Source organism: Ambystoma mexicanum, chromosome 13 (assembly GCF_040938575.1).
Source record: "Ambystoma mexicanum isolate Mex_15411 chromosome 13, UKY_AmexF1_1, whole genome shotgun sequence".
NCBI classification, from domain to species: Eukaryota; Metazoa; Chordata; class Amphibia; order Caudata; family Ambystomatidae; genus Ambystoma; species Ambystoma mexicanum.
In genome coordinates this window covers 832,252,254-832,277,720 of record NC_090938.1, presented here as the reverse complement: position 1 = coordinate 832,277,720, position 25,467 = coordinate 832,252,254, and the positions used below count along the sequence as shown (strand labels likewise).

The 25,467-nt window shown below is 47.3% G+C and overlaps 1 protein-coding gene across 1 annotated transcript in view; it reads right to left on the bottom strand.

Moving 5' to 3' along the window:
* Positions 1–25,467, bottom strand: part of DHX16 (DEAH-box helicase 16) — a 317,650-nt gene that overhangs the window by 228,084 nt on the left and 64,099 nt on the right. Inside the window, exon 3 of the mRNA XM_069635324.1 lies at positions 14,219–14,439. Within this exon, the coding sequence (XP_069491425.1) occupies positions 14,219–14,439 (221 nt within the window). The remainder of the gene's footprint in view (positions 1–14,218; positions 14,440–25,467) is intronic.

Genomic DNA, 25,467 nt, shown 5'->3' with positions numbered 1-25,467 from the left:
GGGTAATGTTCGGAGCCGGGTAGTGTTCCAGGCAGCTGAGCCCCGGGGGCCGCTTGCCCACGGCGCAGCAGGGCCATCACCTGCCGATCGCCCCCAGAGGGCACCGAGGGTACCGAGGCCGCAGGTCACGTCGCAGCTAGCCAGGGGAAACACTTCCGGCCAGGCACCATGTGGCACGTCGCTGCGTGTTCTCGCCCCAGCTCAAGCACAGGATCTGTTTGTGTGTGCCGGATTTCCTCCGCTGCACAGCGGGCGTCCCCAGAGCGTGGGCTATTGAGAGTGGGGCAGGGATCCCTTCAGTTCTCAGGTGCCGCCGGCCATCTTGGATCTTCCCGCCGGCAGACGCCTCCGGGTCTGTTTCGCCGCGGGGGATTTCTCGGGGATTCCGCCGAGTTGATGTACCAAACTTGGCTTATAGAGGGACCAGGCAGTCAGGAGTCGGGTCGGATCATCTGTGAGTCATTTTCACATGAAAAACCAAGATATTGTGCAGGATTCGTTTGGCGCCTGCAGGAGCTCCCTGGGCTCACGTCTCCATTGCTCGCTAGCTGGCCACGCCCCCCCCCATATTAAGCATCTTGATTATTTACCCACCTGCCACTCACATGGCATACATAGTCCATATAGGACTGCTAGCTTATGCATTTTAAAACCTTGCCATATATAAAATGAAGTGATTAACTAGAAACGTTTACTAAATCAACCACTGAATTCCAGTGGAAATATTTCCATTACTTTGGCTCCCTTCACTAGAGGCGCAAAAGACAATCATAGCAAATCAATACTTGTCCTGCGCTGGCTTAAAAAAAAACCAATCCTGCCCAAGTGCTAGTGTATGCCTAACTGGAATTGCAAAGGGAGTAGGGTGCTGCACCAGTCCTCAACTAGAAACGCGTGGAGCAGGCTACCACATTCAAGACCAGTAAGAACAGGTCAAAAAAGAAGAAAGGGAGAGTCATCCCAAGAACTCATTGTGGGCTAAAGACTGCTCAAGGATCCCGGGATAAGGCAGGTCTCTCACCGGGGTGAACTCAACTTCAGAGACATTTGATTTGACCCAGTGGAGACTTGGAGCAAGATTTCTTTTTTTGTGGACATCACTCCTCCGGGGAAGGGATCCTCACAAGGACACGAGGCAGAAATAAAGCTCTCCCGATTTTTTGTTTTTCCCCTGGAATTCATTGCGTCAACGACTGGAACAATACGGATTTTCCGGTTGCCTTTTATGCCTACCCAGTTTATTGCTTTCGCCACTTGCTGATATAGTCCCAGAATAAATAGATTTAATCTTATGCTTTGAGTGGGTCTGTCAGGTAGAAGGTGTCACGTCTTTGATGTGGATCAAAGTACCAGAGGCTATAGACTTGCTTCCTCCTTTTCAGTTTATTGAGGATACACACCTTGTGACAAAGTCCCCTGCCTTGCCTTGGGAACATCTAGTGGGTTGTCCAAGGAGGCAAGCACCTCCCCAAGCCAGTGGATAACAGGCCCAGGCATGGTATGGAAAGAACCCCCATTAACACCACTTCGTACTCCCAGTTAGCAGGGGACCACCACATGCATTGAAAGATTACGACTGGCCCTTTAAGAGAGAACTCTGTGTTGGAAGTGTTGCAGGTTCCTGAATGAAGCTTACCAATGCTCCAGAAAGCAACATCCACAGGCGAAGAAATACTTTTCTGATTGCATTTTTCTTGAGGTTCATGCTCCACTAGAGCCTGCCATGCAGAATGCAGAGAATGCTGATCCGTTCCAGATGCAGCATGCTTGCTGTGATACACAAGGTTAGGCAAGATTCTATGCAGTACCCTGTGGGAGACTGCACCAGCCTTGACCTCTTGGCAATAGTTGTTAGGGAGAATTCTCATAAGTGTGCTAATTCCCTTCACCTTAGAGACCCCAAGCAACTTTGCTGGATTTTGAGGACTTGATTTCTTTACCTCGAGAGAGTGTGAGCCTTTTTTCCCCCACTCTCTCATGTATTTTGATTTGCGTTTTACTCTTGTGTTCTTTGATTGTGGAGTTTTAGACAACTCCATAGGCATCTATTTTCATGTGTGTCACACAGCACCCTCAGTGCAGTGACACAGGGAAGCCTTTTAGGCTCTCCCAAGGTTTAAACACCTTCTCGGGGATAAACTACTGTTTGCCAGAAAATGTAAAGTTAAATTGACTTTACTAGTCTTTTTAAATTCCTAGACCCAGCACACATTATCTTCCAATGGAGTGATGGAGGGGTTACCTACTATCCCCCCATGTCTAGAAACTCATGTAACAGTCAAAGCTAACCTTTTCTATCGAAATGGCTGGTGGCAGTGGTTTTACAACAAACTACCATGATTTTTCCAGACAGAGAACACCGGTAGCTAAAAATCGCATGAGCCATGTTTTTCAAGATGGCGTCTGAGCACCCTTTGTTTAAGCAGGCCCCCGTCTTCTTTCATTGCCATTTCTTTTTGGAAAGGTCCTTCTAGAGTTTGTCTCTGTGTGCCAAAAAGATTTGGTCCCTTTGTTCCTATGCCTTTGGCAGGCTTTAGGACTGAAGACTGCCTCTGGCGCCCGAGTGTCTGTGGTGGGCAGAAGTGAGGGAGGTGCCTGAAACTCCCTGTGCTTAGTCTCCTAGGAGACCCAAATGCACTCTGGCATGACTGGCTGGCTGGCTGACTGTCCGGCAAGGACAGCCACCCTTCTGGCTGAGTGGCAGCTAGGCTGGAATGAATGGGGGAAAACTGTTTAAAAAGTGAGTCTCTTGGCTTGGAAGGCAGAGTCGACCACTGGAACGAAAGAACCGAAGACAAGCTGGAAGAGGACGGCAGCTGCAACTCCTGGACCATTGGTTTGCCCGGTGAAGCCCTGCTGCAGGTCCGAATCGCCAAGATCATCTCGACAGAGAAGCCTTTCAAGGACGACTCCTCCCTTCGAGTTGGTGGGACCAATCAACTCGTAAGCCACCTGGACACCATTCTCAGAGCTGGTTGTAAATTAGAGTGCTGCAGGAAACCGAATAGCCAGGGTGGAGGACACCAGTTTGTTTGCTTGATGACAGCTTTGGAATCGAAGATTTCCCAGTTTGCCAGCTTTGTGACCAGCCCCCGTGCAGTGCAGGAGTCCCCCAACGTCCTCCCTCTTGTCCCCACGACTTAGGCACAGGAACAGCAAGATCTGCAGGAACAGAAGTCTTCAGCTGCATCTTTTTCTTCAACGGATGGGAGTGCATGGCACGGATGGGAGTACATAGAACGGGTTGGTTTCCACAGAATGGCGTGACGTACATGGAATGGTTTGGAGGGCATGGAACGTCTGAAAGAGCTTTGAAAGGAACGGTCTGAGCGCTTGAAACGGTCGTAATGCACGGAACAGTCAGAGTACACGGAACGGATGAAGTTCATGGAACTATTGGAGTGGGCCCGATCTCAAGCACCTACAGTAAACCACCATTTATTTATTCAAATTTGTTGAGAGCACATCAGCCCAGAAGCATCGTGGCGCTTGTTACAGACATCTTAGTTGCAAAGGAAACCGTAGTTACAATCAATACATAAATTACAGAGGAAATATATACAATAGCAAGGCAGTATATTTACATGGCTTCCTGAAATTTGCTAGTTATTTAGCAAGGAACGAGGTTTTCAGTTTCCTGCGAAAGATGGGAAGTGAGTTTTCCGTTCGGATGTCTGAAGGGAGAGCGTTCCATGTCTGTGCTGCAATGTAGGGAAAACCTAGACCTCCGGCTTTGGCTTTTTTGATGCGTGGGGTGCAGAGTAGGTTAGCGTATTGCGTCCTGGTGGGACGTGTGGAGGAAGGTTTGAGGATGGTATCTGAAAGATAGGACGGGGCGGAGAAGGAGAGGCATTTGTGAGTGAGGGTGAGGATTTTGAGGGTGATCCGTTCTTTGACTGGGAGCCATTGGGCTGAGAGCCTGGCCTGGGTGATATGCTCTCTTCTTGGGATACTAAGAGCGGCCCGGAGAGCGTTGTTCTGTGTGATTTGTAGTCTATTTATGTTTTTGGCTGATGTGCCTGCTAGGAGAGCATTGCAGTAGTCCAATTTGGCTCCAATGGTTGCCCTCGCTATGGAGAGGCAGTTAGGTTTAGAGAGGTAGGGCTTGATGGCGTTTATAAGTTTGGTGGTGTGTGCGGATGCGGAAGTGATAGCGCTGACTTGTCTAGTCATAGATAGCGAAGAGTCAAGGTATACTCCCAGTGTCTTGACGGCTGTGGACACGGGGATGATGGAGTTGTCAATTGAGAAGTTAGTGTACAGTTTGTCCAGTTTGTCTAAGGTGTTCTGTTGACCTAGTATCAAGATTTCGGTCTTGTCACCATTGAGGCAGAGGCCATTAATTGCCATCCATGCCTTGATGATGGAGTAGATAGTATGGAGTGCCTTTGCGTCTTCGTTGTATGAGCCTGAGAGGGGTAGAAGTACTTGTGTGTCGTCCGCGTAGTTCGTGTAGGTGATGCCGTATGAGTCAAGTTTGTCAAAGAGGGGCTTGGTGAACAAGTTATAGAGTGTGGGTGCAGTGCAGGAACCTTGAGGGACCCCGCAGTGGATTGTCGTGGGTGTGGCGTTAGCGATGTTCGAGAAGACTTTCATGGCCCTACCTTCGAGGAAGGAAGTGATCCAGGCGGCTGCTTTTTTGGAGAAGTTGGCTGAGTGCGTGAGGTGGGAGGTGAGAATCTTGTGATCAACCAGATCAAACGCGGCTGAGAGATCTAGAAGAAGCAGAAGAGCCGGCTTGCCTTTGTCCATGATTTGGGTGATCTGACTCTTCAGATCTACTAGGGCTGTTTCTGTGCCATGTCCTTTCCGGAAGCCCGATTGTCTCGTCCCGAGGATGGAGTGGGTTTCCAGAAAGTATTGGATTTGGCGGTGTGCGGCTTTGTCCAGTAATTTCAGCAAGAATGGCACAGTGGTTATTGGTCTATAGTTGTTGGGTTGTGAGGGGTCAAGAGTCGGTTTTTTTAGGAGAGGCCGGACCCAAGCCTCTGAGGTTGGCTGGGATGATGCCTGTTTTAAAGGACGCATTGATAAATGCCGTGAGGAGCGGCACAAGGCAGTCTGCGCAGTCTTTGACTAGTTTAGGTGGGCAGATGTCGCCTTTGCATGGGGAGGGTTTGAGGTTTATTAGAAGGTTAATAACTTCTGTTTCAGTGACATCTCTGAAGGAGAAGTCAGGTGTGGTGGGCTTGGAGGAGGTGGGTGGGGTGCTGGTCGGTTTGGTTCCTGTCTGGTGAGGAAGTGCTTTGCAGTGGTCTTTGATTTTCTTTTGGAGAAGGTCAATTTTGTGAAGCATGGCAGCTTGAATGCTGGTACACCACGCTTCATCTTTGATTATTTCATCTGGAGTATTAGGGGGGGAGATGAGCTCGTTAAAGATTGCGAAAATCTCTTTGGAGTGTGACTTGGCATTGGCGATACGAGTGTTGAAGGCGTTGGCTTTGGCATTGGAGATAGCTCTCTTGTATTGGTGGGAGATTAAATTGAATATGTTTTTGGTAAAGGTGCAGGGGTCAGATTGCCAGTTTTTTAGAGCTGCTCTTTTGTGGGATCGCATTGAGTGCAGTTCTTCAGTAAACCAGGAGTTGGAGTGTAAGGATTTCTTATCTTTTTTCCATTCAAGTGGCGCTATTTCATCGATGGCTTTGGTGAGGACATCTTTGTATATGTCGGCTAGGATATTGGGATCGCTAGCGAATGGGGGGGCTAACACTGGGGTATTGAGGTATGGGCGTAGGTTCTCCTCTGAGTTTTTTTTTGCTTCTGACTTGTGCAGCGCTGGCAGGGGTCAGAGTCTTAAGGTTTTTGGTGATAGGAATAGAGAACTCTATGCAGTTGTGGTCAGTCCAAGGCAGTGAGGAGTTGGAGGTGATAGTGGAGAGGCAGTTATGGTCTGCGATCCAGTCAAGTATGCGGCCTTCGATGTGAGTAGGACTTTCTACTTTTTGGATGAAGCCCAGGTCATTGAGTTCCTTGGTGAGAGTGGCTGCAGATTTGTCCTTGGGATCATTAAATCCGAGGTTGAGGTCCCCTAGTAGAATGGTTTTGGTGGAGCTTTTGATATTGTTGCTAAGGATGTGCAAGATGTTGTCCTGGGAGTCTGGGGAGTTGCCTGGGGGGCGGTATAATAGGTGAATGTTGATGGTGCTGTTGGGAGACAATGAGAGTTTGGCCGATAAGAGGTCAGAGTTGTTGGTCGAGGGGTGACTGATAGGTCGGAGCTGTAGGTTCTCTTTGTAGATGAGGGCTACTCCGCCTCCTATTCGATCTGGCCTATCTTGTCTGAGTATGGAGAAGCCCGGTGGTAGCGCAAGTGTAACGGCAGGGCCTGATGCTTCATGTAACCATGTTTCGGCAATGGCTAAGAAGTCAATGTTATTACTGGTTATAATGTCATGGATATCAGAGGCATGAGCTGGGAGTGATCGGACATTGAGGAGGGCACATTTGATGTGAGGTGTGTGATGTTTGCTTGTGGAGGTGTGAGTGATGGTCGTGTCTGGTATGTTCTGTGAGGTGGTATTGCAGGGTGTGGCTAGGTTAGTGGGTGGTGGACTGTGGGTATTCCGTGCGGGGGCAGCGTGTGGCGGTGGTGCGGGAGCTCAGTCTATAGTTTCTGAATTCCGTGGGAAGGGCTAGTGTGCTAAGTTCTGGGGTCTGTGTGCGCGCTTTAAGTCTTTCTAGTCTGTGCAGAGTTACTACACAGGGTGCACGATCTGTCATGGTAGGTGTGATATCCTTAATAGCGAAATGCTTAAGGCAGAAGAGTGGGCTGGGTGGTGTGTGGATGTGGGGATGGATGGGAGGATAGAGTTTGAGAGTGGCGAGTGTGGAGAGGAGGGTGAGCAGCGTGGTGGTAGCAGCTGTGAGCTTGCAGGACGCTAAGGGCATGATAGTGTACTTGGTAGTGCTGTGAGTGGGGGGACTCAACACAACTTCAAAAGTGGTCTGTAGGCGACCATAGGGCACAACACGACTTCAAAAGTGGTCTGTAGGCGACCATAAGGCACAACACAACTTCAAAAAGTGGTCTGTAGGCGACCATAAGGCACAACACAACTTCAAAAAGTGGTCTGTAGGCGACCATAGGGCACAACACAACTTCAAAAAATGGTCTGTAGGCGACCATAGGGCACAACTTCAAAAAGTGGTCTGTAGGCGACCATAGGGCACAACACAACTTCAAAAAGTGGTCTGTAGGCGACCATAGGGCACAACACAGCTTCAAAAGTGGTCTGTAGGCGACCATAGGGCACAACACAACTTTAAAAGTGGTCTGTAGGCGACCATAGGGCACACACAACTTCAAAAAGTGGTCTGTAGGCGACCATAGGGCACAACACAACTTCAAAAAGTGGTCTGTAGGCGACCATAGGGCACAACACAACTTCAAAAAGTGGTCTGTAGGCGACCATAGGGCACAACACAGCTTCAAAAGTGGTCTGTAGGCGACCATAGGGCACAACACAACTTCAAAAGGCAAGCGGAAACAGGCTACTATGAGCGCAAGTTGCTAATGTGACTGCTAATCAAGGCAGTTCAAGCGATCAAGATATAGTTAGGTAAGCAGGCAATTGAGGGCGATTAGCAAAACAGTTTTGGGATAGTCCAGCAATGAGTGTTTTTTGCACACTAAATGTCATTTCCTTGAGTGCCACAGGCGAATGTGGTAGTAGGCAGTCGTAGGTGCATGTGACTAGGCATTATATCATGGTGATAATGCAATATGAGCGTAGAAGTTACCTGGTGAGTGACAGACAGGGGGTCTGGCAGATGGCAGATACAGGCATAGAAACAGGAGACGGCCTTGTTGCAATGGGCCTTGGGAGAAATGGGCCGGCTTCGCCTGCCGGCGCCCAATGGGAGGATAAGGAGGTAAAGGCAGCCAATCAGGATGGCTTGCTGGGCCTCAGTGGGCATTGGAGGCAGACATCAGGAAGCAGACAGCCATTTTAAAGCTGTAAAGTACCTCGTGTACTTTAATGGCGATTTTCGTTTGGTTGCAGCAAATAACTATTATCAGGCAGCACATTGGCCTGCCCTTGCTTGGGAAATGAAGCGCTTTGCTTGATAATGCAGATGCAATATTTAGGGAATAAAAATTCGGTCGAGGCGCTATAGACTCAGCGCTTACCTAAATTCAGGCATTGGTAAGGTATTATATTCACATCTCCACGCTTACTCTCTTCTTTACACCACCACTCAAATAGAACACATCGATACTATGACACCATTCGATATAGTAGTTCTCATACCAACATCTGCCTCAAACTCCCCATCACTCTAACTAAACACTGCTGGTTACACCCCCCAGCCAGGCGTTCTCCTCAGGCCCAACGCAGCCACAATCGGTCTGAATAAATCCTTCCAGAACAAACACATACTATTGACCTCTCAACCACCACACCTACCGCTAAGAAGTAGCCATTCCACGAATGCCACACCAGCTGCACACATATCCGGTGCTCACACGCACCTTTGACTCTCTCTACTGACTTGAACTTTGGCTCCTAAGGGCATTCAACTTACCAGCGCCTTCAGACCATACCAATGGTACATAAGGCGCTATATAAATGCAAAGTAACATAACATAATATAATATAAGGTACTGTGAAAACCCCACCGAGAGAACTTACCTATCACTGCGAAAGTGTATAAAACTTTGGCAACTTGCAGGCCTACTCTTCTACGAACTACTTCTGAGAAGTGTGGCAAAGACTTTTCCGTTTAACTACCAGAACCGTTTTTACCTATGCAGGACTCTAACCCATTGACTTTGGCCTACATATTGCATTGAATCAACTCCTCTGGTGAACTCAATTTGCACTGTTTAAGAATAACTAATATTTGTTTTATTATCTTATGCCTTTTTGCTCCTACTTCAAATGCTCTGAATGTCATTTTGCTTCTACTTCAAAGTAGTTTAAATGTCACAGAACCGAATAGTGTGAAACACTGTTGTATATTTTTGTGCGATATTGATAGCCTCCTTTTAGTGAATGTTTTCTGACTGTGTAATAAAGTGTTTTACCAAGAAACCTTGAGTATAAGTGTCTGTCTGAATACTTGTGATTGTAGACCTCTGTGCAACACCCTTACAAGCTCACATTCCCTCTTGAGATAAGCCTGGCTGCTCAGCTCGCTAGCAAAAACTGTGTGTTACAGACTTATACCAAAAGGTTGCTTTTGCTTACACCTGTAGTCATAGTTGTGTGAACGTGGTCCCAGAGGGTACTGCATGCAAACTTTGCTTAACAATAGTTAACCCAACCTTTCGTATAAGCATGTACTACAAAAGTTGGTAGAGGGAATGAGCATCCAGGCTTATCTCAAGCGGGGTCAATGTGAGCTGTAGGGTGATTACACAGATTCACAGTGACAAGTATCCAAATAAAGACTTACACTCAAGGTTTCTTGATTAAACAATTATTAATTTATTTAACAGTCAGTTGAATAAGTATTCTTCAGAAGAGAGCAATATATATACACATATACATACACATATACACACACAAAAATACACATTAAAATGCACAATCAAGTTTCTTTAAATAAGTAAACACCCATTTGGGATGGCACAGATGCTTCCTACACCCCGAGGTGGCTTAAATAACCTGGACACTGGACATTAATATATATCACTGGTACATTCAGAGCAATACTGGGGTTAGTGTCAAAAGCAGAAGGTGAGGGAATGAAACAATGGTTAACAAATATTCTTAAGCAGGCAAGTACTTTTTGAACCCTCCAATGCAAAGTAAATTAACCCTTTCCTGGGGGAAAGGCAAAGAACAAAGTCAGAGGTAAGAGCCCGGACAGCCAATGTTAGTTGAGCAAAAGTCTAGGTGAGCTGAAGCACTTCTTGCAGGTAGGTAAAAAGTCTTGCACAATGTTTTTAGAAGTCTTTGTATAAAAATGAAATCACTGTAGGGCCACAAGCTGGGAGGCTTGTGAGGGGCAAAGCTGAAAGCAACTCTGCAAAAGCAACCAAGACAGTCTCAACTGAGAACTAGCCAGGCTACACGACCAGAGGTAAGTCCCCTTAGTTTTACAGTACCTTTGGTTAGAAGAAATTGGTTCCAGCTGGCTTCTGTTCCTGTGTAGGTCTGCAGATCCTGATGTTCCTGGGCCTCAGTCGTGGGGACAAGAGGGAGGACGTCTGGGGACTCATGCCCTACGAATTGAAGGTCAGCGGCAGAAATTGACAAAGTTCAGATCAGTGGCACTTTGCGGTTTCAGCTTCTTGCAAATAGCACCACTGCGGTTCTCAGATACCTTTATGGACTTTACTCGCATCTGGGGTCCAGCACTCTGTTGAGGTGGGTCAGGCTTGGTCAGTCCTGCTTCATGGGATTCCAGAGAATTTTCCTGGAGTGCTGGATGCACTCGAATCTGGTGTTTCTCTCCCTGGCAATCGGTTCCTGCAGCAGCAGCAGAAGTACAGCCAGCTCCGAGAGGATGTCCAGGTGAGCTTGTCCTGGGGTCGATTGGTCCCACCAACCCAAGGGGAGAAGTCGTCCTTTGCAGGTCTTCTCTAGTCGAGGCGAATTCGGAGCTTTAGCACTGCAGCAGGGCTTCACCGGGCAAACCCCAGGAGTTGCAGCAGGCGTCTCTTCCAAGTTCTTTGGATTCCTTCGTCCAGTGGTCGACTCTGCCTTCCAAGCAAAAAGCCTTGCCTTTTATGCAGGTTTCTCCCATTCATTCGCAGCCTCAGAGGACAGCCCTCCAGCCAATCAACCTTGGGTGAATTCCTGTAACAAAGCAGACTAAGCACAGGGAGTTTCGGGCACCTCCCTCGCTTCCTGCCCTGCCAGACACGCTGGAACAAGGAGGCAGGCTTCACTAGTGAATCCCGCCAAAAACAAAAACAAACAAAGGGACCAAACCTGGTTTGGTGCACAGAGAATCTCAAGAAGGACCTTTCCAACAAAAATTGTGAAAAAAGATCAGGCCATTTTGACAAAATGGGCACTCATGGGTGTTTAACTGCAGCTGCAATTGCAGCCTGCGGTAACACAATGGTAGGAAAAAGTAAGCCACTGCCACCAGCCATTATTTGTATAAAGGGTAGCATAGAAATGCTACATGAGAAACTAGACAAAGGGGATACTAAGTAACCCCTCCAGCACCCTATTGTAAAATAGCGTGTGCTGGGTCTAGAAAGTTACAAAACGGAAGTAAAGTCAGTTTCACTTCACTGCTCTTGGAAACAGTAGTTTCACCAAGAGAAGGTATTTAAACCTTTGGAAAATCTAAGAGACTTCCCTGTGTCATTGCACTGAAGGTGCTGTGTGACACAATGTAAATATGATGCCTATGGCGTTTGCCAGAAATCACAGAACAATACATGAGAGAGTGGGAATAAGGTCTCGCTCTCTCCAGGTTAGACATTAACGTCCTTAAGTACTACAAAAAGAGCTTGGGGTCTAAGGTAGAGGGGAATAAAGTCCAGCAGAAAGAGCTGGGGGTCTCCAAGGTAGAAGGGAATTAGCACATTTCTTAAAATTCTCCCCAACACACGAGAACACTTCTCCTAATTAGAAATGCTGGACGCTGCTCTTAAAGCCATGATCTGCATAGCAATCCAACCTTTTGGTGAACAAGGTCATAGACACTTTGTTTAGCCAAACTCAAACGTAATGAAGGCAGACTTCAGATCAGGGGCTGCTGCGCTAGTACAGTTAATACCATTTGCAGACACAAAGTACAGAAGCAGCACTAATCACACATGCTCTACACTTAAACAGTCCTACATATAGCACACCGTTATAAATCTCTAAAGCAGACTACACAACACTTACCCTTCAACTGTGTCATGTGCAATTCAATAAAAGCAATACACAAACTGCAACAATACAGTGACAAAAAGTGAAAAGCAATATATTACACTCAGCCCTAGAATTAGAAGGCAGGCCCCTATATTGAGCAGTCTTTCCATAGCAGGTACATAAGCGATTCAATGTCTCAAATTGTCAAGGTTCAGGTATGTAGCTAGTTGGTGGGTAGGAAGTCAAACCGGTAACTGATGCCCTTTAAAAAAGGCAACCAAAATTAGAGGTGCATTCCCAATCTCCACCACACACGGAGTTACCAGGAGGTACGTGGGGCTACGGTCGAACTCGACTAATCACAGCCAGGTAAGTGTAGTGCTAGGCAAGGGAACTGAATCCCATGTAATACCTCTGAGGAGGTGGGGGGCATAAGTGGTAGTAGGCAAAAATAGATTCTGTCAATGAAGGTCCGCAGAGTGGTGGGTGTCACAGATCAAGCGGTTGAAGTTGGGGGGCGGGATTACGTCCGGCTATGCTGTGTTTACTATCACCTGTTCTGTGAAAGGTCGACAAACGTGCAGATGGATAGGACTAACAGATACTTAAGGACAGCAGCCACAGAGGCCCCCACAACAAAGAAGGATGACCAGGACACAGCTGGCAAAGCAGTATGGGCAAAGGCGGTACCAGCAAGGTCCCTCTTCACAGCATAGGTCAGCAGCAGACCTGCTCCTGGCCCACAAGTTCAGGATCTGCAGTCTCGAGCTTAAGCTTAAGTCAACGATCATGACAGCAGAGAGCCTTGGACGATTAATCGTCAGCCCCCAAGGTGATCCAGTGGCACTTCTGAAGTTCACTGTTGGCAGGGCACCGATTTAGGAGAAAGTGCTCCCACCAGTCCAAGGGAGGAAGGTATAGTCCAGGGTCTTGTCCTGTTGCAGGAGAGGCGGCCGCAGACACTGCTGGATGGCTTGTGCAATGCTTGCTCGCTTCCTCTGCCCTTCTCAGGAGCTTGTTCAGCAGTCTTCCCATCTTCAGGCGCTGGGGTCCAGAGTATGACCTCAAGAACAGCTGCAGGGGTCCTTTTATCCAGGAAGGGGTTTACCCCAAAGCCACCCAGGGAAAGGTAAGGGTGGTGGACAGCCAACAGTCCAACAATACACCTCATGGGAAGCATGTGCATGGGGACCAGACAGCCTCAAAACCAGCCCTACTCAGTTGAGCCACACACTGGACCCAGCAAAGACGCATGCCCTTATATGACGCTTTACTGACAGAGAGGGCAGGAAGGAGGACGAAAAGCAAGATGGCCAGAGAACAGGACTCAGATCACACGTGCAAGCCATCTGGAGTATTTGGTAATTGAGCATTATAAGTCAGAAAAAGTGTGTGCATTGAAGTGCACTGAAAAAGATTAAAAACACAGTCCACTGCAACCAGCCCGTCCTAGGCACATCCTAGACGCATGAGGAATGTTGCACGGAGAAAGGGAATAATGGATACACAGTACCCCTACAGTGCTCAACGGTAAGGGGCATATGAAATAGTAAAACAAAACAGGACTGAGGAGAAACCGTTCCCCACACTGGTAGACCAAGGGCTCCCCCAGCGACCCCAAATAAAATGAGGTGAGCAGGCAAGTCAAGCTGAACAGAGGCAAACATGCGGGGTCTGTTGCACTAAACTCTATCGAGGGTCGACGCAAAAAGAAATTTCTTCCTCAATATCTAGAATTGTCAGTTAAGCAAAGACCAAACCGCTACCAACAGCCAATACCATGTGGCAAGTCACATGCCAATAAAACTCAACCCTGTGGGTGGTGGTAGCGGAATATATAATCCCAGAACCATAAGGTCAGTGTGTGAGTGCTTTGTGGAGTGCATTGGAAATGTAACTGGTCGGGAGAAGGACGTAGGAGGGAACACGTAGGTACCAACAAGGACTGGAGGCTAGAGGGTAAGAAGAACATCATCAATTGGCAGGAAGAGCATAAAGGTGGGAGGAGGAGATAAAGTGCCAGAAGAACAGCAGGTGATGGAAGAAAAGTACCAGCAAGAGGGAGCTGGGGAGAAGCACTATGCAGGACTATGGAGTGCAGGAGTGATCGCAACAGGGAGGAATGAGAGGGCATACTTTGCCCCAGGCAGGGGCCAGGGGGAGGTCTCTATTTGAATGGGTCATGCCGACAGTGGGAGGAGACATGAGCAAGTGGCATGGCACCGAGTTGGGTTAGAGGAGAGTTGGAAGGGTAGACATGAGGGCCCCGGTTAAGGGATGGGAGGAGACAATCGAGGGTACCTCTGTGGGAATGAGGCCTCCAGAGCATACACGCCTTCTCTACCTCTTACAGCCTTCCTTCTTTCCCTCCATTTTGCAAGCAGTCGAACGGTCTGCTTGCTGTTCACATGCCTATCCCCTTCCCCTTTGCACACTGGATACGGACTTACTCCTTCGCCTCAGCCTCACTCTCTGAAGACGCCTCCTTCCTCTTCCTCAGCTGCTTCCGCTGCTTCTTCTCCACTCGCCGCTGGCGCTTGCGCTGAATAACCTCATCCTCACTCTCTTCACTCTCCTCCAGCAGTGCATAGGTGCGGTTCTTTTGTTGTATGGCCAGCGCCTCTCTTTCTGCTGCCCGTGCCGGCCGCTCCACCACCTGCTTCCGAGGTATCTACAGGGATTAAATTGAAGAGAAGCTCAGTATGTGTACCAGATTTTATGTTCCTAACAGAATCTGTTTCAACGCGCTGCTGAAGTCTACACCTTGGGCACATTTGATGTCTCTCTGCGAGGCATTTAAACAGCACGCTCATGGCAATCTTCACGTAGTCCTGCCATCCAGCATGCCTTATTGCCCATCCACTCACACCTGCACGCTCCAAGTTGAAAGGCGCCACAAATTTAGAAGCAATACCTCACTGGGTGGCTTAGGCGGTGTAACTATTTATGAGCTCTTTTCAGGCTCCCTCAACAATATACAACACAGGGGGTATTATCTGCTTCTCAGGCTTCATACACAAGACTGCCTCTTTTCGCATGCGACTCCCCGGAACGCCACTCTCTGCCCATTTTAAATCACAAATGCACGCACGCATGTTCCACCTTGGGCGTGGACGCACCACATCTTAGTGCCTCACACACAGGCACCGTTTTAATCTTCTGTTTTGGCCCCACTTCGCACACCTAGCTCTGTGACAGCTTTTTAATGCACTTATTGTTTGTTTTATTTATTTCTATAGCGCACCTTAACCCGGGGGTATTTATTTATTCGCATTTGTTGAGCGCACAGCAGACCAAAGGCATCGTGGCGCTTGTTACATTGGTGCTTATACTTAGTTACATACAATTCAGGTCCGTCGGTGTTACATTGGACGAGATTATTTCTTTACATACATACACTGAGAGGCAGGTAACTGGGAGCGCATGGTTAGTTGAAGAGTGCAGTTATGAGTTTTTTGCGGAAGGAGAAGAGAGATGTTTCAGCTCCGAGGTCAGTGGGGAGGAAATTCCATAGCTTGGGTGCGAGGAAGGGGAAGCCTATACCTCCTGCCTTAGTCCTATTGATGTGAGGTATCGTTAGTTGATTGGTATATTGTAGTCTGGTGGATTGAGATCTACATAGTGTGTCAGATAGGTATGAGGGTGCTGAGAGGTTGATACATTTATGAGTGGTTGTGAGAATTTTGAAGGAGATGCGGTCCTTGACTGGGAGCCAGTGAGCTGTCTTCCTGGCTTGTGTGATGTGGTCTCTTTTCGGTATGCTGAGGGCTGCTCTAAGAGCGTTGTTTTGGGTTGTTTGGAGCCTAGATTGGTTTTTTTGGAGGTGCTGGCTAAGAGCGCATTACAGTAATCTAGTTTGGCTCCTACGGTTGCTCTGGCGATGGAGAGGCAGTTATCCTTAGTTAGGAATGGTTTTATTGCATTGATGAGTTTAGTATTCAGTGCGGAGGCAGAGACTATGGCGCTGACTTGTTTGTCCATAGATAGGGTAGCGCCTATGTGAACCCCCAGAGTTTTGACTGAGGGTAATACTGGGATGACGCAGTTATCTATGTTGAAATTGAGGTACAGCGGGTTGAGGTTGGAGTGTGTGGATTTCTGGCCGAGAATGAGGATTTCAGTCTTGTCCCCGTTCAGGCAGAGGCCGTTAGTAGCCATCCAAGCTTGTATGCTGGAGTAGATTTGCTGTAGGGTAGTGGAGTCTTGATGATAATGCCCCGTCAGGGGAAGGAGCACCTGGGTGTCATCAGCGTAATTTGTGTATGTGATCCCAAGTGCGTCCAGTTTATCAAACTGAGGCTTGGTAAAAAAAGATTATAGAGCATGGGGGCAGTACAGGAACCTTGTGGGACACCGCAGTTGATGGAGGGTGCTGCATGAGCTGTGTTTGAGAACACTTTCATGGCTCTGCCCTCTAGGAAAGAGGTAACCCAAGACGCTGCGTCCTTAGAGAAGAGCGCTGCATGCATAAAATGACTGGTAAGTGTGATATGATCTACCAGACGAAACGCTGCTGAAAGTTCAAGGAGGAGGAGGAGTAGGAGGAGGAGGGGTGCAGGTTTGCCTTTGTACAGGATGTTAGTGATTTCATTTTTTAGGTCTAGAAGGGCGGTTTCGGTTCAGTGCCCCTTGCGGAACCCAGATTGTCTTTTTCCTAGGATCGCGTTCGATTCAAGGTATAGTTGAATCTGTTTGTGGGCGGCCTGGTCTAGTATTTTCAAAAGGAATGGAACTGTTATGGGTCGGTAGTTATTAAAGAGGGCGCACCCAGGTCTCTTTAAGGCTGTCTGGGACTATGCCCGTTTTGAATGAAGCATTGATGAATGCCGTGAGAAGAGGGGCAAGCGGTTCTGCGCAGTCCTTGATTTTTGGAGGGCACACATCACCCTTATATTGTGAGGGTTTGAGGTGCCTGAGGATGTCAATGACATTGGCTTCGGCGATTTCAGTGAATGAAAATTTGGGCAAGTCGATTTTTTTTGCATTTGGTTGCGTCTGTGCATGAGGGCTTTGCTTAGGTAAGGTTTTGTAGTGATGAGATATCTTGTTTTGGAGAAGGTTTTATTTTTTCAAGCATGGCTGATTGTATACCTGTGCACCATGCTTCGTCTTCGACGATCTCATCAGGGCATGTAGGTGGTACAGTTAGTTCTTTAAAGATACTGAAGAGTTCTTTAGTGTGGGAGTTGCAGCGGAGATACGGTGGTTGTAGGCTTCAGATTTAGCAATGAAGATGGCATCTTTGTATTTTTTGGCTATGGATTTGAAGTTATCTTTTGTGGGGTCACAAGGATTACTCTGCCAGTTTTTGAGCGCCTAGCGTTTGTCTTTGCCTAGAGTCTGGAGTTCCTCTGTGAACCAGGAATTGGAGTGGAAGGATTTTTTCTCTTTTTTGTTTTCCAGTGGGGCAACGTTGTTGACAGCCATAGTGGTGGTATCTTTGAATATCTCTGCAAGGATGTTAGGGTCCGAGGAGAACGAGGGCGCTAGGCATGGCAGATTGAGGTGTGCGCCGACATTGTCCACAGTAAGTTTTTTGGCACTTCTGGCTAAGGTAGCCGGCGCTGTGGTAGGCACTTTAGTGCATGGTGAGACTGGGATGTCGAATTGGAGATAGGTGTGGTCTGTCCAAGGGAGGCGAATATTGGAGGTGATGACTGTGTTGCAATTGTGGTCTATTATCCAATCTAGCAAGCGTCCTTTTGTGTGAGTAGGCGATGTGATTTTTTGTGAGAAGCCTAAGTCGTGGAGGTCTTTGGCTAGAGATAGCAGTTTTGTCCTTGGGGTCATTGAATCCTAGGTTTAGGTCTCCTATAAGTAGGGATTTAGTGGGGTTCTTAATATTGTTTCCTAGGAGGTGATTGACTTGACCTATGAAATTGGCAGTGGGGCCAGGTGGTCGGTATGTATGAAATGAATATTTATTGTGCTGTTTGGCGAGAGTGCTAGTTTCACTGATAGAATGTCTACATTTCCTTCCCCTTGGTGGGGTATAGTTCTGATAGTGTTTCTTTGTAAATAAGAGCTACCCCCCCTCCCCTCCTGATTTGGCGATCCTGTCTTGTCTAAGGATGGCATACCCTTGCGGTAAGGCTAGCGTGATGGCTGGGCCGGATGCTTTGTGAAGCCAGTTCTCTGCGATAGCAAGTATGTAAGTCTTGGGTGGTTATTAGGTCATTAACACCTAGAGCATGGGCATTGAGAGCGCGTACATTGATTAAAGCACACTTGTATTGCGTGGGACACAGGGTATAGGCGCATTCGAACGGTTGCAGAAGTTACAGACATACAGATGATATATAAAACAGTTTTACAGAAATAAAAATCACAATTGCATAAATGCAGAGTTACAGCAAAGGGATACTAATGATACTATGTTATACAAGTTTAGCAGTCATAGGTTCGGATTGGAGTTTGAGGTGGAGTGGTAGTGAGGAATACTAAAGTTAATACTGCTTGGTTAGCCATTTGATGGAGTTAGTTCTGAAGTTAACAAATCACTTAGGTCTTTTTAAGGGTGGGGGGAGCGAGTTCCACAGCTGGGCAGCCATGATTGGAAAGCTAATCCCACCAGATTTTTATAATTTATATTTTGGGACTATTAAGCCATGTGTATTGGTTGACCAGGTGGTTCGGGTAGCCGAGTTTAACTTAAACTTTTCTATTAAGTACAGGGGGGCCTCATGATTCAGTGCTTTATAGGCGAGGGACATGGTTTTCAGTTGTATTGTGTCCTTGATTGGCATCCATATATATATATGGTCTCCTTGTTTCAGATATGTGGGCTCTTTTTTAAATGCTCAGAGCTGATATGAGAGCATTGTTTTGCCAGGTTTGTAGTTTATTGAGCACATATTAGCTGCCTCCCAAGTAGAGCCCATTGCAATAATTCAAGTTGGACAGTATTAATGCTCTGGCAAGTGTAATGCAACTTTTCTTGGAGAGCAGGGGTTTGCATGCCCCGATTAGTTTCCCGGTATATGCTGTGGCCGAGACCGTAGCATTCACCTGTTTATGTAGATTTAGGGTGGCATCGAGATAAAAGCCTAGAGTTTTTACCTCTTTGGCCACTGGGATCTTGTTTCCATCGATTTTGAAGGAGGTGCAGTTGGAGTTCAGTTTTTTTTAGGTTAGCTGTAGAGCCTACTATCAGCAATTCCGTTTTGTCATCATTCAGGCAGAGGCCATGTGTAGCCATCCATGCCTGAATGAGGAGATTAATTTTGTTCGCTAAATGCTACATTATCTTCATAAGTACCCGACAACTGGAGGATGATCTGGGCGTCATCTGCGTAGTTGGTGTAGGTGACACCCAGCTGATCCAGTTTATCGAACAAGGGCTTAGTGAAGATGTTGTACATGGTGGGTGATACACAGGAGCCTTGGGGGACTCCACGTGTGATGGGAATGGGGTTGGCTGCTGCTGAGTGGGAGAAGACTCATGGTCCTGTTTAGGAAGGATTGTATCCAAGTAATGGCATTTTGGGAGAAGTGAGCTGCAGAGGCGAGGTGGTTGCATAGTACCTTGTGGTCAACTAAATCGAACGCCGCCGATAGGTCCAATAATAGTAGTAGGGCCATTTTCCAATTGTCCTTCAGTTCATCAATCTGTGCTTTTAGGTCAATGAGTGCTGTTTCGGTCCCATATTGAGGTCTAAATCCCAACTGGCGGGTTCCTAGGAGGCGGTTAATCTCTAGATATTCTTGGATCTGCAGATAAGCTACTACGTCCACAATCTTTAATGAGATAGGGACCGTCGTAATTGGCCTAAATTTGTAGGGATGGTCGGGTACAGAGATTGTTTTTTAAGTAGGTGTAAAACCCAGGATTCCTTTAGATTACTAGGTGCTGTACCCGATGTAAATGAGGCGTTGATTAGTTTGGATATGAAGGTGCTAGATATCTAGCAGCATCTTTAATTATTTGCGCCGGGCAGCTGTCGCCTTGGCAACGTGTGGGTTTGAGGGAGGCAATGTTTTTTGTACCTCCATGGTGGAGATTTTAGAAAATTAAAATTCTTGGGTTGGATTGGTATTCGGTTTTGTGTCATGGCGGATATTGCCTATATTTTGTACGTTATTTCGTTTTTCAGCGATTTTAGATTGCAAGGTGGCTACTTTGTTGGTGAGAGCATATGGAATTGTCGTACACCAGAGTTGGTCCTTTACGCATGTATCCACTGTGGTAATAGGCGTCTTCAACACTTTAAGGATCACAAATAGCTCTTTGGTGCTAGAGCTGGTCTGATTAATTCTATTATTGTATGATTCTCGTTTAGTGCTAAGTATTTCTTCCTTGTATTTAGCAGATATATTCCTTAGATTAGTTTTGTTCTGCGCAGAAGGGCTGAGCTTCCAGGTATATTCAAACTTTCTTTTTTCCGCTCGCAGGTTTTTTAATTCAGGGGTGAACCGAGAGTTCAAGTGCACTCTTGGTTTACCTTTATGCAATTTGAGGGGAGCAATGATATCCAGAGCTTTGGTCAGACGAATTGTAGATTTCTACTAGTTTGTTAGGGTCAGTGATGTCCTCCGATGCATTTAGCATAGGGATAACAAGTGGCAACATAGCCTCCACCGTGATGTTGCATTTGTTCCTCGTCTGTTACGTTTAGTTTAGTTTTTTGAGAGTTTATTGGGAGGGTAAATGACTGACGATGGTGATCTGTCCAGGATTGGGGAGTGGTGGCTGTGATTAAGGTGTCGCAATTAAGGTTGGCTACCCAGTCAAGGGTCCTGCCTTTGTTGCGAGTAGGTTGGGTGTTTTTTAGGTCAAAGCCTTGTTCGGTCATTATGTTGGCAATTATTAGTGCTTAGGGATCATTGGGGTCGTTCAGTCCCAGTACTAGGATTTGGAATGATGTTTTGACATTGTCATTAGTAGCATCAGATCGTCCTCGAAGGTGCCTAAAGGCCCGGCGGAGGGTGCGGGGGGGGGGGGTGTCTGTATACTAGCTGGATTGTTATGGTGTGGGAGTTGTCAGTTGGTATTTTGGCAGTCAATATTCTCAAGATGAGAGTTTATGCGAAGTGGCAAGTCTAAGGTCTAGGTTTGATTTGGCTATGATGGTGATTCTGCCACATCTGGCATCTACTCTGTCCTCTTAAAATTGTGTAATTGTCTGGCACAGCGAGTGAGATCGACGGCCCTGCTGCAGCATGCAGCCAGGATTCTGTGATGGCCAGGAAGTCTAGGTTATCCCCAGTGATTAGATCAGCAATGTCTGTTGCATGCGCTACCAGCGATCTGGAATCGATTAGTCTGCCTTTAATGGTCTGTATGCCGACTTGGGATGGTGCTTTGTTTGTTATTTTGGTGACTTATTTTGGTCGATTGTATTTTTAGCCGAGACCTTTGGTGAGGATAACTGATGACAGGTTAGGGTTGGGTGTGTTTGATGAGATTAGGAGTCGGGCTCTGAGTCTCTCTTTTCTGTCTGGAATCAGTCAAGGGTGGCTTGAGGCTTCAGCATTGGTATAAGTTCCCTTGTCATGATATAAAGATTGGAGTCTGTCGCCAAGTCTGAGGTTTCCAATTGGCGTCAGGCAAGGAAGAGTTAGGGGCCTCAACTTGATCTGAGATCTGTTTACATGCTTTACAGGTAACGTTGAAGGTTGAAACTCCCTACTCAAGGGATTTAATTTTTGACAGTTGAAGTTTAAGTTTCATTTCCATAGGAAGTGTATGGGCTTGATAGTGGAGTCCAAACTATTCCGTTTTAGGGCAGGTAAGAATGGCGTTGCTTGCATTTCCTTCAGATTGCAGTGCATCGTTGGACAAACGCGGTACATGGAATGAGCAGTGTGTGTGTGATGCAGAGGAGCTGGGTTAGAGTGGCAAGTACACTTACCAGTGATAGAAACACAGCGTGCATGATATTCAAGGATGCACAGCGTGCATGATATTCAAGGATGCATGATATTCAAGGATGCACAGCGTGCATGATATTCAAGGATGCACAGCGTGCATGATATTCAAGGATGCACAGCGTGCATGATATTCAAGGATGGCAATGTTCAGTGAGTAATACGAGGTCCGATTGTTTTCCTAGTATACTACATGACATGTTACCACCCCAACATTAAGCCCTTTTGAACTCTTTCGTCCTTCTACACTCTCTCCTCAGGGGTCAGCTCAATACATCTTACTCCTGAGGAAGGCGAACATTACCCTTTATATATACGATATTATATTTTATTTATACCGCGCTCATACACAAGTGGTTCAGAGCGCGACAAAGGAAGGGGCGCACAACAAAAAAAAAACGATCTTACTAGGCACAGTGACATTGAGAACGCGCAAGTGCATGGGAAAGGGGAAAGGGGAAAGGGGCATGGAAGGGGAGCAAGGGAGAGTGCAGAGCAGGGCGAAACAGATAAATAATAATACATTAATAAATAATAAGGCAACAAATGGTAGTGCAGCCAGCAAGTGGCAAGTGCTAGGTTTAAGGGGGCAGACTGAGTAGGTCTGATAAGTGCAAAAAGAAAAGGAAGTGGGGGGTGGGGGGTGACTGTATGGGTACAGATACAGGTCCCAGTGCAAGAGTTGGCCCAGAGGCAGGACGGGAGGGTGAGCAGGTACCTGGGCCCGCAGGACAGAGGGTGGCCAAGTGCATGGTGCTGAAGGAGAACAGAAATCAGCAGGTGAGAGGGGTGGCGAAGGCCCAAGCAAAGAGGAAGGTCTTGAGGTGCTTCCAGAACCGGAGATGGTTCACCTTGAGTTTTAGTGTGCAGGGAGGCTGTTCCAGAGGGAGGGCCCAACCGAAGACAGATCTACCCCCAGCTCGTTTCTTTGAAAAACGACTGACCCTGAGGGAGTTCGAGGTAGAGGAGCAGAGAGCTTGAGAGGGGAGGTTTTTGTGGAGGGATAGCTGAAGGTATGTTGGACCCAGTCCCCAGAAAGCCTTGTGGACAATGCAGAGGGTTTTGAATTTAATCCTTGCATCCACATGGAGCCAATGGAGAGGTTTCAGAGCTGGAGAGATACAATCCCAGGGCTTGAGGCCAAGGACAAGTCTCACAGTCTTGTTCTGGATAAGTTGTAAAGGGCGGAGAGTAGAGGCTGGTAGATTGAGAAAGAGGCTGTTGCAATAGTCCAACTTAGAGAGAACCAGAGCTTGGGAGACAGTGAGCTTCTGGTGGAATGAGAGGAAAGGAAGAATACCTCTGAGGAGGTGCAGTAGGAGGTTGGACTTTTTTGCTACATCAGCGATGTGGGCGGAGAAGGAGAGTGTGGAATCAAAGGTGACACCAAGGTTCTTAGCCTCGCAGGTGGGGATAGGAGGAGGGCCAAGGGTGGCCGGTCACAGAGTGAGGGGAAAGGAAGGTGATGGTGTGCCGATTAGGAGGATCTCTGTCTTGCTGGCATTAAGACAAAGGTCGTTGGCGGCACACCAATCTTGAATGGCAGTTAGGCAGTCAGAGATGAGAGAGGTAGAGGAGATGGCAGAGGGCAGCCTGAAAATGAGTTGAGTGTTGTCTGCGTAGCACTGGAAGTTTGAGCAGAAAATGGCAATACAGCGGGCGAGAGCTGCCAGGCATCGGTTGAAAAGCCAGGACGAAAGGTTAGACCCTTGGGGAACACCAGAGGAGGAGAAGAAGATAGATGATAGGAAGGACCCAAATTGGACCTGAGAGGGTCGATCAGAGAGGAAAGGGGTCAGCCAGGCCAGAGCATGATCAGTGATACCCAGATTATCACAGAGACGGTTGAGCAGGATGGTATGGTTGACCGTGTCGAAGGTAGAGGTGAGATCGAGTAGGATGAGTACAGAGGGAATGCTAGAGTCAAGGTTGGAGAGCAGATCCTCCCGGATGTTCGGGAGAGCAGTTTACGTGCTTCTGCCAGCTCTGAAGCCAGACTGGTGGTCATGGAGACAGCCAACAGCATCGGAATGAAGGTGTAGCTGAGAGATGGCCAGCTTTTCAAGGAGTTTGCCCCGAAAGGGAGTAATAGAAATTGTGCGATAGTTGGCCGGACATGAAGGATCAGCTGTGGGTTTCTTGATGAGATGATGCACAAAGGAGTGCTTAAGAGGAGAGGGGTAAGATCCTGAGGCAAAGGAGTGGTTGCAGAAATCGGCAAGGGCCGGAGCGAGGGTATCAATATGGTTCTTGATAGTTTTAGAGGAACAGGGATGGACCTGTTTTGACAAGGCTTTCATAGATCGGGCTTGTCTAGCGACCTTATCAGGGGAGAAAACCGGAAAGGATGAGAAGGAGGGTTGGGGCAGGGGAAAGGCTGAAGGAGGGTCAGCAAGTACCGACAGAGGGGAGAGGAGAGAGTGGACAGGATGTCCTGGGTTTTAGAGATAAAGTGAGAGGCAAGGGAATCGCAAAGAGCCTGGGAGGCAACAGGAGGGGGTAGAGACTGCAGCAGGGTTGGCCAGCTCCTTGCAGATTTGAAAGAGTTCAGCCGACTTGTTAGATGCTGCAGAGACACAGGCTTGAACATGGTCTCTCTTCTTGGTACGGACAGAGAGTCAGTATTGTCTTTGGTGTAGGCGACAGGCCAGTTTGTCATAGGATGAACAGGAATCCCTCAATTTCCTCTCAGCCGCCCTACACTTGCGTTTAAGTGTAGCTAGGTCAGAGTCATACCAGGAATTGCACTTGGCTTTGGACTTTAAGCAGATTCTCATGACAGGGGCAAGAGTATCAGAAATAGAAGAGTAGAGAAGAGAAGAGACAGGGCTGTGACAGGGTGCGAGTCAGCCAGAGGATGGGGGGGCGGGGGGGAGAGAGAAGGTGGCAGTGAAAGCCTCAAACTGACACACGCTTCATGGGCCGGATGTCCAAGAAGGTAGGTGGCAGTGTTGGGGTAGACTTAGCGGGGGGCTATTAGGGGGGGAGAGATGGGGCACTGATCACTCGAGTAGAGAGGAGTGGACAAGGGGTTTACCGCCGAAACTTACTTACCCTTGCGTTCCAATCAGACACACAAGTGGTGTGCGCTTACTTGGATTTGCACCAGCGCCATACGTAAACCACAAATTGACCTAACCAAGTTGAGGAGACACACAGATACACAGACCCTTAGCTTTACATTGTGTCCAATTGTATCCAATAGGGCAGTATATAGTGTGCTGTTTAAAGCTGCATAGATGGAATAGTGTGCCTTATGTTGCTTATAGACAAGGTTTTGGTCAAAATGTCCTGCTGATGAGATATGAAGACAACTGTTTTACATGCACTTTTGTTTAAATATTTCTCTCCAGATACTAGTACATGTTGCATAGAATCTACATGCCATTGGCTTATTTTCTTTTTAATATGTTATTTTTCAATGCTTTAATTGTTTTTGGCCATACATTTGTAAGCATTTTATATTGCAATGAATACATGTGAAACCTACACAAGTTTTAGGATCCAGCGCAGTGTGCCTTCGTTTTATAGAGAGTTTACATGAGGATACTACATAACATGTAAACACCAAAACGCAGTGTATGCAGTTTCCTTGAGACATTTACAGCGACTTAATCCACTGTTAAACCAGATGTTTTTCCCCGTCGGGATACCCAGTTTTTTTTTGCCTGCAGTTCTATGTACTCCAGTCCCTGACAGAGTAGGGGCCAACCCTCTCGTTTATGAAGCGAGAGAACAAGGCAAGACTTGTGTAGCAATCGCACACACCTCCAAAGTGATTGCAATTATAACACTCATTTTGGGAAGAATACTGGATAGTAAAGCCCCAAAT